General features: G+C 41.3%; 1 protein-coding gene across 7 annotated transcripts in view; it reads right to left on the bottom strand.

The window, feature by feature from the left end:
- Positions 1 to 16462, bottom strand: part of CENPC (centromere protein C) — a 127472-nt gene that overhangs the window by 88990 nt on the left and 22020 nt on the right. For 4 of the 7 annotated variants that reach the window (XR_011848779.1, XM_072114920.1, XM_072114938.1 and 1 more), the window contains exons 6-9: positions 14751 to 15045; positions 11082 to 11252; positions 9774 to 9892; positions 39 to 126 (exon numbers count right to left, since the gene is read on the bottom strand). Coding sequence is in view for 6 of the 7 variants with exons in the window: in XM_072114920.1 (XP_071971021.1) it covers positions 39 to 126; positions 9774 to 9892; positions 11082 to 11252; positions 14751 to 15045 (673 nt within the window). In the remaining variant the exon portion in view is untranslated. The remainder of the gene's footprint in view (positions 1 to 38; positions 127 to 9773; positions 9893 to 11081; positions 11253 to 14750; positions 15046 to 16462) is intronic. The other 3 variants (XM_072114930.1, XM_072114957.1, XM_072114972.1) reach the window with 3 other exon arrangements.

Genomic DNA, 16462 nt, shown 5'->3' with positions numbered 1-16462 from the left:
ATTTTAGCACGTATTACAACAATACAAATAATACAAACCTTTCGGATATAGAACTACTGATCTGTGAGGTCTTCACATTTTCAGACTTCTTTAAACTACTGGGAGCCTCAGAAAAGAATTTTATTTCTTGAAAGACATAATCAAGATATAATATAGTAAACAATTTTTGTAAACATATTCTATAATACAAATTTTAGTGTACACCTACAGAAAAAAAGAATGCAAGTCTAGTTGTAATTTTGTAATACATTTTCTTCCTTCTGAACTCCAAAAAAAATGGAAGGGTACGCACAGCTAAATGACAAATCATGGTCACACACTTTAACCCCTTAAGGACGGAGGGTTTTCCGGCTCATTTCTCGCTCTCCAACTTCAAAAATCCATAACTTTTCCATTTTTCCGTGTACAGACCTGTGTGAGGGCTTATTTTGTGCGTAACAAATTTTACTTTCCCGTAATGTTATTTATTTTAACATGCCGTGTACTGCGAAGCTGAAAAAAAATTCCAAATGTGGAAAAATTGAAAAAAAAACGCACATGCATCACGTTCTTGTGGGCTCAGTTTTTACGACTTTCACTCTTCGCTCCAAATAATACGCCTACTTTATTCTTTGGTTCGGTGTGATCGCGGTGATACCAAATTTATATAGGTTTTATTGTGTTTTAATACATTTTCAAAAATTAAACGAATGTGTACAAAAAAGAAAAAAAAATTTTTGCCATCTTCTGACGCTAATAACTTTTTCATACTTTGGCGCACAGAGATGTGTGAGGGGTCATTTTTTGCGAAATGAGGCGACGTTTTCATTGCTACCATTTTGAGGTCTGTGCGACATTTTGATCATTTTTTATTTCATTTTTTATGTTATGTAAAAAGGTGTAAAAGTCGCATTTCGGACATTTGGGCGCCATTTCCCGCCTCTGAGGTCACCGCCGCTTGTAACCGTTTTTATATTTTGATAGATCGGGCATTTTGGGACGCGGTGATACCTAATATGTTTGTGATTTTTACTGTTTATTATGTTTTATATCCGTTCTAGGGAAAGGGGGGTGATTTGAACTTTTAATATTTTATTAATTTTTTTTATTTTTTAAACTTTTTTTTTTATTTTTTTTTTCACTATCTTTTAGACCATCTAGGGTACATTAACCCTAGATGGTCAGATCGCTGCTACCATATACTGCAATACTTCTGTATTGCAATATATGGCATTTTTGCAGCACATTCATTACAATGAGCCACTGGCTCATTGTAACGAATCTGCAGCTGCCAGATAGCCTCGTGTCAAAAGAAGACACGAGGCTACCATGCCAACCGATCGCCGCCCCCCGATGACGTTCGGGGGCGTGGCGATCGAAAAAAAGATGGCGGCGCCCACGCGCCGCCGTCTTTTAAACGCCGCCGGCGACTTTGCCGGCGGCGTTGAAGGGGTTAATAGCCGCGATCGGTGCAAGCACCGACCGCGGTTATTAGCGGTGGGGGTTTTGTGCAATATGCAAAAACCCCCACCTCTGTATGAAGAGGACTCAGCCCGTGAGCCCTCTTCATACATCCCTTATACCTCTGCGCCGTAGAGCTACGGCGCAGAGCGTTAAGGGGTTAATATGCAATAATCTTATACAAGAAAAAGAATTATGCAATATATGAGCCAAAAGGATTAACTAGAACAATTAACACAGATACATATACATTCTAAAAGCAATTAAAAAGTACAAAAACGGAAACACAGGAAATCTATTGTATGGGATGTACCCTTCCCTGATATGCAACAAAAAGATCACCTTTTAGATAAGAAGCCACATGAGTTCAGTTTTTCCTTAGATCTCTCGTCATGGCAGTGATATCTTGTTTTTAACACTTATGAAATAAAAGTTTTTGTTTTTTAAAACTCCAACTATGTGGATTTGGTCGAGTGCTGGACACATCACTATGTCTCTCTCTCACAAGGACCGACTCTGGCTCAGGTACTCCGTGCACCGATCTTACAGGACATTGATGAGGTGAGCTGAAAATATATTTTTATTCTCTTTGACAAGTGTGCCGGCTACCAGGAAAGAATTTCTCAGTTTTTTTTCTCTGGATTAGTTGCCTGCCTTGTCAGGTCTATCTCATTGATCATTCACTTGGCCCTTGCTATTCAGGTATTTATATGCTTGGCACATGTGGCCAGGTCCCTTGGGACTTGCATAAGTTTATAGGTATTTCATGTGTTATGTTTGGTTCCTCACTGGATTGCTACAGTTTTCTTGAGACTGGATCAGGTGGCTTCTTATCTAAAAAAGGTGATGGGATGAGGGATGGGTACATTCTATAAAATAACAGGAGGAGAGGTCCCGCCAGCAGCAAGCCATGCTCCAGCAACAACAGGACGAGTCCCGAGCTATGTTTAAGCTGATGATGGAAAAGTTTTCTGGCATTATGGCAGCACCGCAAGCAACGACTACTGAGGGGTCCCATACTGGTTTGCAATGGTACCCGGTTGTCCAGCATTCCGCACGAGCTGCAGTGCAGATGGCCTTACAAAGGAAGACAGCGACCGACGACGTGGAGGCATATCTCACTGTGTTCGAGCGAGTAGCTGAGAGGAGTTACCAGCTGAGCAGTGGGCAGATGTATTGGCATCGTTCCTGACAGGCGAATCGCAGAAGGCCTACTATGACCTGAGTGAAACAGAAGCCTGTGAGTACCCCCAGCTAAAGGCGGAGATTCTGGCTCGTCTTGGGGTCGCCATACAAGTTCGTTCCAGCTCCCAAATGCATGACCTGATCCATCTTGTCCGGAAGTGGCTACAACCAGAGGACTGCACCCCAGCACAGATGGTCAAAGAGTGGTTCCTGACAAGTTCACCCGTTCTCTGCCCTCTCGGCTCCAGCGATGGGTTGGACAGGCCGGTCACACAAATGCTTGTGTCCCTAGTAGAGAGATATCGGGCTACGGAGGATCTTCTACTTACCTCTCCCACACGAAGCAGTGCCAGTGACAAGGCCACTAAACCATCTGGTAAGACTGCTACTGCCGAAAAGGGGAACCAGGTCAGGATGGGAGGGGGTTCATTGGGGGCCTCAGATACACAGAAACCCAATGAGGCTTGTGACAGAGGTCATAGCCGTATCCAGTGCTGGCAATGCCATGAAATGGGCCATATTGCTGCCAACTGTCCCCCGTCAGTGGAGCCAATGGACTGCAACCAGACCCGGCGAATGTCACTGTTTGCCCGGCCGGTTCTGGCTGCCGAGTCGGTCACGGATGCAGAACCCCAAGTATGTATGGTCACAATCGGGGGGTCACACGGTGGAAGCCTTGCTAGACTCAGGGAGTCTGGTCACCCTGGTGAACTTTGGTTGATCCTGGACTATACAGTGGGCGTAAAGTGGGAGTGTTATGTATACATGGGGACACTCGCGAATATACGTCATCAACCTACATACACCTTGTGGTACTATTACCCATGAAGTAGGGGTGGTGGGGACCCTGTTTCATGACGCTATTATCGGCAGAGACTTACCGGTGTTTTGGGACCTCTGGAGAAGAAGACCCACCTCAGGTGCTATTACAGATAATGGACATCAGATATATCCGGCCTTAGCAACTGAACCCTTTGAGGCCAATGTACCCACACCAGCAGTAGGGGTGACCCCAGGTGATGAATTCTCTCCCCTAGAGGTCCTAGCTGGTGAGGTCGAGGGTCACGAGGAGGTGACCGACATGCCAGACCTTGAGATTTCCCGTGTAAATTTTGGGGCTGCACATCTAGAGGCCCCTACCTTATTTTAAGCACGGAGAATGTTAAAGTGATAAATGGGGTACTCCAAATACTAGGGGCTGACAAAATATACCCCCGAATGGTGATTGTTGGGGAACTGTTGTACAGGGTTGACCAGATACGGGGTGAGGAGGTTGAGCAACTTGTAGTACCCCAATCTCACCGTAGGCTGGTGCTAGATTTGGCACATAAACATGTGCTGGGAGGGCACTTAGGTGCTGAGAAGACCCGAGAGAGGATCCTGCAGAGATTTTTCTGGCCTGGGGTGTGGGAGGAGGTAAACCGGTATTGTAGCTCCTGCCCTGAGTGTCAACTTACTACCCCGGTGTCCCACTTCAGGAGTCCTCTGGTCCCGTTTGCAATGGATTTGGTTGGCCCCATAGTCAAATCCACAAGGGGGCACCAGTACATCCTGGTTATCCTGGACTACGCTACGTGGTATCCAGAGGCAATTCCGTTAAGGACACCTCCTCCAAAAACATTGCTATGGGAGCTGTTCCAGGTATTCTCCCGCACAGGCCTCCCCAAGGAAATCTTGACTGACCAGGGTACCCCATTCATGTCTAGAGTAATGAAGGATATGTGTACATTTCTGCAGGTTAAACAGCTCCGCACTTCTGTATATCATCCTCAGACAGATGGCCTGGTCGAGAGGTTTAACAAGACCTTGAAGGGGATGCTAAAGAAAGTGGTCAGCAAAGATGGGAAGGACTGGGATTGTTTGTTGCCTTATCTGATGTTTGCCATACGTGAAGTTCCCCAGTCCTCCACGGGTTTCTCACCCTTTGAGCTGTTATATGGCCGTTCCCCACGTGGGCTTTTGGATGTAGCTAAGGAGACCTGGGAACAGGAAAGGACCTCCCACCGTAGTGTGATTGAACACGTCTCCCTTATGCAGGACCACAATGTTTTGTCTGTATTGGATATAATTAAAGATTGTTCTTTTTGTGACTTTTTTGCTCATATATAGCACACGTCTTTTTCATGTATAAGATTATTCCCTCTGAACTATGATACCTCTAAATAAAATCCTTTCTGTAGAATGGCCTTAAAATATTACCTAATAAGCAAGTATAACAGTTTGCAATTTAATTTATTGTAAAGGCTTCAGAGGTTTATTAGAGAACATTAGAGAAAAAACACCATCATGAAAACCAAGGAACACACCAGACAGCTCAGGGATAAAGTTACGACCTTGTTTACTGCAGAGTAAGGCTTTAACCCCTACGCACACCAGGACGTACTATAATGTGGTGCTGCAGGGGGGTACACCGCAATTGTCGGCTGTCTGACACCAGTACTGACGCGGTCGGTACTTGCACTAATAGTGTGGTTGTTAACCTGTTAACCTATTCCTGGCCATGAATACCGTATCGAAAAAAAGCAGTCATATAGGACCCAAATTGATATAATTTAATACACCAACGGCTACCGCAAAAAATAACACCTTACATAGGTCCATACACTAAAGTGTGAAAAAGTTAAAATAAAATAAATTTGGTATCCCTGTGATTGCACAGACTCAAGGAATAAAAAAAAAAGAGAAAGTGTCATTTGGAGCGCAGAATAAAACCTTTCCAGTACATTGCATGGAATATTAAATGGCACCACTAAAAAAGACAATTTGTCCCACAGATAACAAAGTTATCTCTTTTGGAATGAGGGTAAATTGAGAGTTCAAAACAAACACAAAAACAAAAAAGGGCTGTAAGGGTTAAAAGCAAAAAAAAGTCCAAACATCTCACAAGGCAATTTTCAATCCATCATGCGGAAATGTTTCAAATGTGTGCTAAAAACCACATTTCTTCAAGCAGGCTTTTCAAACTAACTGCATGTAACTTTCACTCTCAATTCACTGGCCAACTCTTTGTACTGCTCCCATCTATGTAATCTCTCAGCATTTAATACCATTAAACAGGTTGCTCTGCAGACCAGTGCAACTTAGATTATGGTGCACAGCTAGTGACCGTTTCATTCAGCACTATTTACAGGCAGTCCCAGACTTAAAGGAAACCTACCACTGCTCGCATGATGAAATCATGCGAGCAGACCACACGGTAGGCTACTTAATGCTGATGCCGGCACATAGTTTTGTTAGGCTCAGCAAACTTTAGTTTAGCTAAAAAAACCATTTTCTTACATATTTAAATGAGCCCTCCGGTGCTACCCTGCGCCATCTTCGGGCTGGCGGTGGCTTCCGATGTTTAATTATTCCTCCTTCAGGTGCCGAGAGCCGTGACGTCACCAAGCTCTCGGCACCTTTCGCCGGCCGGCTGTGCGAGACTTAGTGTCTGCACATGCGCGATAGGTGCCGAGAGCTTAAGTAGCCTACTGGGTGGTCTGCTCGCATGATTTCATCATGCGAGCAGTGGTAGGTTTCCTTTAAGGACACCCGACTTACAGACAACACCTAGATACAGACGGCTCTGGATGCCGATAATTAACGAAAATATAGCCCCATGCTGCAATGATCTTCTACATAAGCCATGGACTGCCCAAGTTTACCTCTTGTATCCAATTTAAAGAACGGCCGGACTTTTGTACAGGTGCCGTCTCCTCCTGCATCATCCCTTTGTCCTCATAGATTATAAATTCTTGTGAACATGGCCCTCCTTCCAAATGTTTCATTTGTTACTGCTATGCAATTTATTAGTTCATTTGTCAAATAATCTGTTATGTGCTATGGAATATGATGGTGTTATATAAAGATTTGCTGTAATTATTAATGGATGTCAAGAGGATTGAAGAAATGTCAGGAAAGATGAACTTGTATAAATGATGTAAGTTACATGAGGTTTATAGTAGCTAAAGGTGCAAAGGATGGCAGCCAGTTATTCAGTAATTGCTGCTCCACTCACATGACATGCATCAGGGCCATGAGCTGCACTAGTGAAGGGCCCTGTCCTATCCACACCACCTAAATGAACAGGCTGGGGAGCTGGTCCCTTTGTCTGCAGCCCATTCATGTATGCAGTGTGTATGTATGATGCCACTACACGCTTCTGCACACAATGCCTGTGTCCTGTACTTTGACATATAATCATTCCCCTGTCACAGAGGCTCCCTAAAATAGCGGCCTTTATAAAGACTATAATAGGAAATTATCAGGCACACCCCCACTGTGTATGGCTATACTGTGATCGATCCAGATCACTGAACAGTCGGAACTGTATATTTTATCACTGTAATCCCAGCCAGAACCTTTTTGGTCTCTGTGACAATTGGATTTTAAAAATGTTGGGTTGTCATAAGAATCAGGATTAACAATAAAGCTTCATTACAGACACCTGTGATAACTGTTATAGCTGTTTATTGTAGTCTAGGACTAAAGTACAATAAATTACCAATATCCAGTGGTCCGTTTGTAACTAGTGGTCGTATGTAAGTCGAGTGTTCTTAAGTAGGGGTCGCCTGTAATGTGCAAAGACGTTTTAGGTCTAGTCCTGGTGTGGATAGATCATAGTGTGATATGGCCAGTGGGCACAAACATGACTGTGACGTTAGGGTTTTTAAATGTGAGCGCAATCTGTGAGAGTTAGGAACTCCCACTATGTTCGTCCTGGTCCCAGCTTCTAACTCCCCTCCAATCACAGAGTGTGTAGTGGATGGGGGCGTGGTTAGGCAGCGATGCGATCGGCAGAACTCCGGACTCAGAAGCCCGTTCAGCAGGTAAGTGTGCTACGTCATTGCGCCCTCCTGAGCCTATATGACAGATCTTATAGAACTGAGGAAAGTTGAGTGACTCTTGATAAAAAGTGGGTTTTTTTGCTTGTGTCTGGAATTCTTGTACTGTGGTGGAATTCCTGCATATTCTCAGGGAATGGGATGGTTGGATTCCCATCATAGAAGGGAGTAAATGGCTGTTGGTTTAATGTATTCAGGAAGGGCAGAGTATTTTGATGCATCTCAGAGGTAAATCTCAAACCTAGTATGTTTTGCTTTAGATCATTTATTAGCTCAGAGAATGGTTCAGTTGTGCCATCCCAAATGGTAAACACGTCATCTATTAAATGGGCCCACAGGGTCACTTGTTTGATCCATCAGTGGCCTCCCACTTTACAGACGATGCACCAGGAGCAGGTTGGCGTAGCTGGGTGGACATGAGCTACCCATTTCTGTGCCCCTGAGCTGGTGGTACAGTTTACCCCCCAATGTAAAAAAGTTGTGTTTCAGGGAGAATTCCAAAATTTGTAAGACAAAGTTATTGTGTAGATGGAATTGATTACTTCTAGTCTTCAAGAAGCTTTCTACTGCTTTTAAGCCAAGACTATGGTGGAAGGAAGAGTAGAGGGCCTTGACGTCGATGCTCGCCAAATAGCTGGTAGGACCCACCTTGAGACCCTCCAGTCTTTGTAGACGGTCGGTAGCGTCCCTGATGTATGATAGGAGACTTTCAACAAATGGGATCAGTATCTGGTCAATGTAAATCCCCAGAAGTTGACATAGGGAGCCCACGCCCGACACTATAGGCCGTCCCTTCAAGGGATTGAGGCCTTTGTGAACCTTTAGTAGGGTATAAAAAGTGGCCGTGACTGGATGATTTGGAAGAAAGAATTTTTGTTCTTCCCCGAGATGATTTTAGATATGTGGCGCTGGACACAATTAATTCAAGTTCAGAGTAAAATGCAGCGGTTGGATCCCGGTCTAGAATTGCGTAAAAATCCTTATCTTTAAGAATATTTTCACACAATCTGATAATCAGGTTAATTGATAATAACCCCTTTGTCTGAGAGTTTAATCACCAAAATTCAAATATTTTCAAGTGAGGAAAGTGCCCAAATTTCTTCTCGACAACAGTTAAGATGCAGGGACCGGGTATCTATCATCTCCAATTCCTCGTGTACTAATTTAGCAAACACATCTATGCTGTTAGTGTCGCTAGAAAATGGAACGGTGTGTGTCTGGTGTGTGTCTAGGCTTTATTGTCCCTAAATTCCCCTAGATCTGGATTAAATGTTTGTGTTTTCTCTCTTTGAAGTGATATTGAAAACGTTCCAATGAGTTCTGTAGTTGTTTTTCTAGGGAAATGAAGCCCGGGTCAGTGGAGAATTTGTCTGCGACTTCAACTTCTAACTTTTTATTTTTCTTACAAGAAAACTGAACCAGTGAGTAACCCCGTCTTCCCACCAACAGGTTCATATTCCACTCCTGTAACTTTAGATACTAACAGCGTTTTGATTAAAAAGAAATCCACAAACAAACACACATTTATCATTTGTTTTTCTCTGCTTGACAGGTTTTCTTGTCCTGTCCCCCGACAAGCCCACAGGGCGAAACATGCCATGTCAGGACCACACATACTAGCAAACAACAATTTGGGACCTAGGGAAAGGTTCTGGTCGGGGTTATAGCCGTTTAGGGTTACAGCTCGGAAGCTAGGCACTTAGGGTATCAATAGGGCTCACAGAATAGGGTGTAATAGGTTTAGTCTCCTTAGTCCCAGGAGATTTACCCTAGTGAGATTCAGTCAACCCTCCATTTATCTGGGATTACACACACCCTACAAATTAGCCCTTTACTTGACACCCAAGCCCAGCTTGCATCAATCTCAAATCAAGGCTCATCTAACCTGTCCGATGCACGTCTTCCTCTGATCGAGGCAAGCCCCCCCCCACGTTCCAGCCACTCGACTAATATATATATGAAAAGCTAAGTTTTACTCCACCAATTTTGGATTCATATTCCTACAAGTATAAAACAAGTTAGGATTTCATTGGTCTCCACTTACTAAAACTGTATTCAGCTTAGTGCTGCGGCTGATAGTAAGCCCCTTCTCATCCGGTTTCATAAATGTCCTACATGTTGGTTATGCTGCTTCTGGTGTATGGGTGATGACAGAGATACTACCAACTCACTACCAACTATGAAGAACAGAAGATGGAGGCTGTAGAAAGTCAAATTGCTAAAAATGCACTTATCATGTACTACACTTATCATGAAGAGTCATCTGAAATATTAAATACACCTTGATATTTTAATATAATTAATACGCAAAAGAATGATTCTTACCAGGAATTGGTGCTGGCTCGTCGTCCTTTAGTCTATTAGGCGTTGTGGAATTACTTTTCTTTACAAACGGAGAAACCCAAGGAACCAAATTATGGCTGCTTGTTGTGCCTTTAAGTCTGCTTGAAAGAGGGGGAATTGTATAGTTTAACGTGGTGCAGAAAAGTAAACAAAAAAAAAAAAAAAACACATTGCAGATACAACAATGTCTGCATTGGCTAAAGTAGGGTGAAGAATTAATGCCTGAAACCTCTAGAGGCGAACCCACATCACGCCCATAGGGCAATCACACACCAAAAGTGGGATTGAACACTCTAGCGATGTCGTAAAAACTGAGCCCACAAGAACGTGGCGCACATGCGTTTTTGTTTCTTTTTTTTTTTTTTCACATAGGGGATTTTTTTCCTGCTTCCCAGCACATGGCATGGAATAGTAAATAACATCACGAAAAAGTAAAATTTGTTACACACACAATAAGCCCTCAAACAGGTTGGTTTTTTGAAGGTTGAGAGTGAGAAATGTGCAAAAAAACCCTGTGTCCTTGAGGGGTTAAAGAAGAATTTACAGGTCTGTGAGAGTCAGAAATCTTGCTGGTTTGTAGGTGACCAAATACTTATTTCCCACCATAATTTGCAATTAAATTCTTTAAAAATGAGACAATGTGATTTCTGGATTTGTTTTCTCATTTTGTGCACAGCTGAGGTCTACTTTTGATGTCAATTACAGGTCTCTCATTTTTTTAAATGGGAAAACTTGCACTATTGGATAGAAGCATTTTGTTATGTGAAAGGGCCCTGCACTATTTAGCTGCATTATTCATTTGCATTTTTGGTTTTGTTACGAAAATAGTTTATTCAAAACATACATATATTTTGCCATAATATGATAGTAGTGCTGAATAAAAAAACAACAATGATATACAGGCGGTCCCCTACTTAAGGACACCCGACTTACAGAAAACCCACAGTTACAGACAGACCCCTCTGACCTCTGGTGAAGCTTTCTGAATGCTTTACTATAGTCCCAGATTATAATAATCAGCTGTAATGTGTCTGTAATGAAGCTTTATTGATAATCCTCAGTCCCATTACAGCAAAAAATGTTTAAACTCCAATTGTCACTGGGGCCAAAATTTTTTTGTCTGGATCTACAATTATAAAATATACATTTCCGACTTACATACAAATTCAACTTAAGAACAAACCTCCGGACCCTATCTTGTACGTAACCCTGGGACTGCCTGTATTAAATCTAACTCTTGTTTTTATTGAAACACACAAGGAGTTTTTACAAACATGTTTATATATATACCCATTGTCAATGGCTCCTGTATGCAAGTCATATGTAATATTGGGATTGTTGTGATCTACACATTCCTGCCATCTCAGCTGCTGGGTATTATTGTCAAACTCTTCTGATGTCCTTGGCACATTTCCGAAAATATTGTTATTTGCTGCAAGTGTAGCATCCTTGAAACTTAACCTACATTAAAAAATACAACACATTATACTTAATTATTAAAGGTTATTATTAAAACAAAAAAATATTTTAATGAATATCTTACAATACATAGGAACTACCTCGGGGTTTATTCAGAGAGCCATGCCCATCTAACATCCAGTAAAGTAAATACATTTTAAGTTTGTGAGATTTCCATAGTACATTCCCAATGATTATATTTTCAAATCTAAATGACAGGTACACAATTTTTTTTCACAATTGAGACATTCTGGGGGCCATTTACTGAGAAGACATGTAATATGCCTCATAATTGCCAATTCTGAGGCTTTTCAACCCTCATACCACTTTGCCCGGATGGGATGGGCAGGGATATCAATCCTGTGAACCAGCAGACATGGACTAAATGGGTCTGACTTTGCAGAGGCAGCTTCTGGATCTACTAAGCCTCTAAGTACCAGGATGCTAGGGGGGAATATTAAGAGGATATTCTCACAAAGACAAGTTTCTTATATGTACTCGGGATAACTAAATAACACATTCTCTAATTCACTGTTGTTAACAAAAATACAGCATTTCACAGATATAAGTCCAACCTGCCTCTATCAGTCCTCGAGTACACAATTTCAGTTGCCCCTAGACATGACCCAGTAACTTCTGATTTAGGGCCGGGCCGCCATCTTGGATTTCTGTGTGAGATTGTGGAGCTGAGATTTCTCTGTCTTTCTGCTCTGAGTCTGTAGCCACGCCCCCTGCATGGAGCTTACAGACACCCACAGACATCCTGCCAGCAAACATATCGTGAGCAGAGAGGAACTGCAAACTACAAAGAGATAAGTGATCCGGGGGAAGTGGGAGGCAAGCACATGTTTGTGAGAACACAGATGTACCAGGGCTCACTGTGTAACAGTGCAATGTCAGCCTCTGATGAACAAGATGAGAGATGCATGAGATTAGACAGACTGTTGACATTTTACTAACACACTGACACATAGAAAGTGTATATAAACCCGAACCCTGATAATCTAACCACATTGTCACCCCACAGAACTATATGGATTTTTTATATAACTGTGTTTTATTGAGTTTTAATTTTTTCATGCTTTTACAACATTAATGGATTTTACATAGTCGAAGGTTGAAGTACAACATTGATGCATCTGTTTTAGAACAAGGTGAGGTAACTGGGTCCTGTCAGCCGACATAGACCAATTTCTGTAAGAAGGGGAGAACTCCCCAAAACCATATCGTTAGGAAGACATAAGTAACAACCAGAGAAAGAGAAAAAGTAGAAAATTAACCAATGGGGGGGATCTGACAGAGGACAAGACACAAGAGGGTAAGGGATGGTATCCAAATTAGCTAAGTAGTGGGTGCTTCCTGTTGTGGAAGCTGACCTTTAACATACATTTCGACCCGTCCAGTAATCATCCCATGGGGCCCATATGCTAATAACTAGATGGATTATAAGGATCAAAAATGTTTTATATGAAATACAGAAAACTATTTAACCAAAAAAAAAAAAAAAAAAAAAAAAAGCTACCACTCCTGAAACATCTGTTTTACTACATAATTGAATTTTCTTTGATAGAAGGGATTTGTTCAAAGATTATTTAACCCATTAAGGACACTTATAGCCATTTTGTAGCTTAAGGCTCAGCCCCATTTTGCGTTTATTTACAAAAAAAAAAAGAAAAAATGATTCATTTTTTAGAAATTCAGAAAAACAGATTTTCCAACTAAATAAGTTGCTGAATAACATTTCCCATATGTCTACTTTACATTTTCATAATATTTGAAATGTCTGGATAATTTGCTTTGATATCACGCGGCTTAAAAATCAAATATCGCTTTTCCGTATTTTCAGAATTGACTCTTTTGGGGAAAAATATGTAAAATTTCATTTAGAACTGTATTTAACATAAAAATCCACTATATAATCAACCCATTTTCATATCTACGCCCCTCACACTATCAGAAACAGCTTTTAGGAAGATTGTTAACCCCTTGAGATCTTCATAGTAATTGAATCAAAATGGAGGTAAAATTTACAATGGTCAAAGGCAAGTTAAAATTTACAATGGTCAAAGGCAAGTTAAATACCTGCGATCGGAGGCCACTCCGACCGCAGGTGTTACACTGGGGTGTCGGCTATCAGTCATAGCCGGCACCCCGTGTTTCCCAATGCCGATATATCGGACGCAGAGCGCTAAGAGGTTAATAAGGTCATTCACAACAGAGGGACTTTCTGAGGCAAAGAGAGTTTGGTGCTAAACCTCCTTCACTTTAAACAACCAATTTATATGTCAGTGCAAAACTAATTTTCTGGATGATGCCATCATAGGCCCTTAAAAGAAAAATGATCTGTACTATGATCAACATGATTGTTACATAATTAAGTCTCTGATATTCAAATACAATTATTCAGTTTTACATTGTTTGCGATGTTTTTTTCGGGACACATAGAGCTAGTTAAAAAAGGCAATAAAAGTTTAAACATTTTTTTTCCATTTTTATTTTTATTTGGGGTTAAATGTGAAAAAAGGCTTTTTTTGTAATTTATAGTACTTTTTAAAAATTTTCTAATTAACTCAAAATGATTATTAATGAATTCCCTATTTTGTTTCAGTCGTTTTGATATTAAATATGTATAGTCTCGGGCAAATGGACTATGGTGATGCTTTATGTAGTGTATTTGGGGATTTTTTTTTTTTATTATTATATGGGGACATGTCAATGTATTTTATTAATTCTTATTAATGTTTTATTTTGTGTGTTTTTTCTTTATATGTCCCCCATGAGGTCATAAAAGTCCCATGAGGGACATTTCCATTTTTTTTTTTTTTTTTTTATTTCACTTAGATTTTTTTTTTCTTTTCCTTGTTTTACCCTGTAACTGAGGCATCTATAAAGAGCCTCAGTTACAGGGGAAATGACCACTGGGGATTCTAATGAGAACTGGACTGCGTCTAATTAGACCCAGCAGGTCTAATGGAGCCGGGGGCCGCAGCGGCTCCACTTCTCTATGCGTTGCGCTCATTTAGTGTAATGTTGTGAGGGGATGAAAAGGGAGAAGCGGTAACGAAGCGCATCTCCCTTCTCCCTAGGGTCTCCGGGTTGCTCTGACACCTGGAGACCGGGTCCCACACCCCCAGCTAGTGCCGGAGCAGCAGAAAACTGCAGTGACGTCCAAAGTCAGCAGGCAAGCAGAGAGGAGTTAAAGGGAACTAGTCACTAACTTTTAACCCAGGAGTTGAGTCAAGTTTACATGCTGCAGGGAGAGTTTCATTTCAGAGGCCCAAATGTTTTGATTCCAGGTTTGTGGTTCTGTGATCTACAAGCAGCTAATTACATGTTGGAAATGCGAGCTGCGGAAATCTGTCTCTATCTGGTGACAAGTTTCCTCTAACGTTATCATGACTTGTAAACAAAACGTCCTGGCTCAGCATTGGTATAGAGAAATAAAAATTGAAAACACTCAAAACTTTAATAAACTTTACACTGCACCTCAATTGAACTTACCATTTTTTTGCATGAATATTAGACGTTGGACTAGACGGCTCCTGCACCACAGAAGTGTCAGAACTATATAACTTTTCTCTAGGCCTTTCAGAATTATTCATTACCCTGCCGTTCACAGTTTCGTTCTTTTCAGCCAAACTTTCCTCTATTAACTTTGCTACAACATAAGTCCCTTCGTTATCAGACTCTTCATCAGAAAACAGTTTTTCATAAGAGATTTCAGCTGTTTTTTCAATCTTTTTGGAACAATTAGGGACTGCTGGAGGAACAGTTGTTGCCATCAAATGCTCGTTGCCTAAAAAGGATAAATGGAAACTACATTGTTTCATTGACGAAGACAAGAAAGACATTTGTTCTCCATAGGTACATTTATGAGGAATCTCCAGCACTTCAACTTGGTAGAGGTCTTATATATCTAGAGTACCAAGAGCGAGTTGAGCCGAGTCAGTACCAAGCAGTGGAAAAGGCCTTTATTTGTTTTTTTTCTTTACAAATTGAAAATATCGAAGCGTAGAAATTAATAGTGAATCTGATATAATATATGTTACTATAGGAAATCTCACTGTGGTGGTAAAGTTAAACTAAACATACTTACCCATAGTGCTACAACAGATGCAGCAGTGTTAGACTGCTAGCGTTATCAGAAACCTTAGAAAGTATATGAAGTTTAACTTTACTACCACAAAGTGGCAGATTAACTTTAAGTAAAAAGGTAATTTGTGCCTTTTCTCTGCTCCTTCCTTCTACTGTTGTGAGCAGAGTTTTTGAAAGTCTTCTCAGGTTCAAAATACAGCAGAAGATAATGACCAAAGGCTAACAACTTAATACTTCATTTTATGATTCATCATTACATGACTAATTGTGGCCGTGATCTGGCAACACAAATTGCAGCCAGATTGTGACTACAATAGAAGTCTATAGCTTTGCCTATACATGACAGTGCAGCCACTCAGCTTTGAATGGAGATGGGGAGGGGTGAAAAGCACTCCCTTCCCCTCCCTTCTCCACCCGGCCATGTGCTACACCCGGGATTCTATTATCTGTCAGCTGTAACTGGTGTATGAGAAATAAAGCTAAACTGATAAAAGCAGGAAGAAAGACATGAGAAAAAGAAGGACAAAGGAAGAGAAAAAGGACACCGGAAGAGTCCTCTGTCGTTTGTACTGCTCGGCATCCTCCTCCCATCTAATCCTCCCCATGCCTTAAGCCTCCTTACTGGTCACAGTTCATGTCATGTGACCAGTGTGACATCATATCAAGGGGCACAATATCAAACTGTACCCCATGCATTTATCTGACCACATGAAGTCACAGCAGCCTCCACGGACTTTTACTCCACTTCTTAATTATAAGAAGGCCAAAGGACCCGCAATGAGGTCACTTTGGTCATATGTCATGAATGTAACAAAAGGCACCATGTAAAAAAAATTACATAATATTTCCCATCTGTACATAGCTTTATATGTCTGTAGTTGAACATTAGTAGACCCCAAGTACAAGGAGGCAGAGGAAGGATTTGAAGAGACACAGAGCTGCAGTCAGAATAAAAGGGCGTGGCTCACAGCCAGCCTGAGAGAGAAGAGACACAGATACCAGACATGAGTTAGAAAAGATAATTTGCATTTCAGTAAAATGTATGTAATTGAGGTGCAGTTGCCCCACTGGCAGCTAATTTGAGGCGATATGGTGAGGACTTATAACCCTTTATCAGC

Source organism: Engystomops pustulosus, chromosome 1 (assembly GCF_040894005.1).
Source record: "Engystomops pustulosus chromosome 1, aEngPut4.maternal, whole genome shotgun sequence".
NCBI lineage: Eukaryota > Metazoa > Chordata > Amphibia > Anura > Leptodactylidae > Engystomops > Engystomops pustulosus.
The sequence above is the reverse complement of the archived record's forward strand: the minus strand, read 5'-3'. Positions and strand labels throughout refer to the sequence as shown.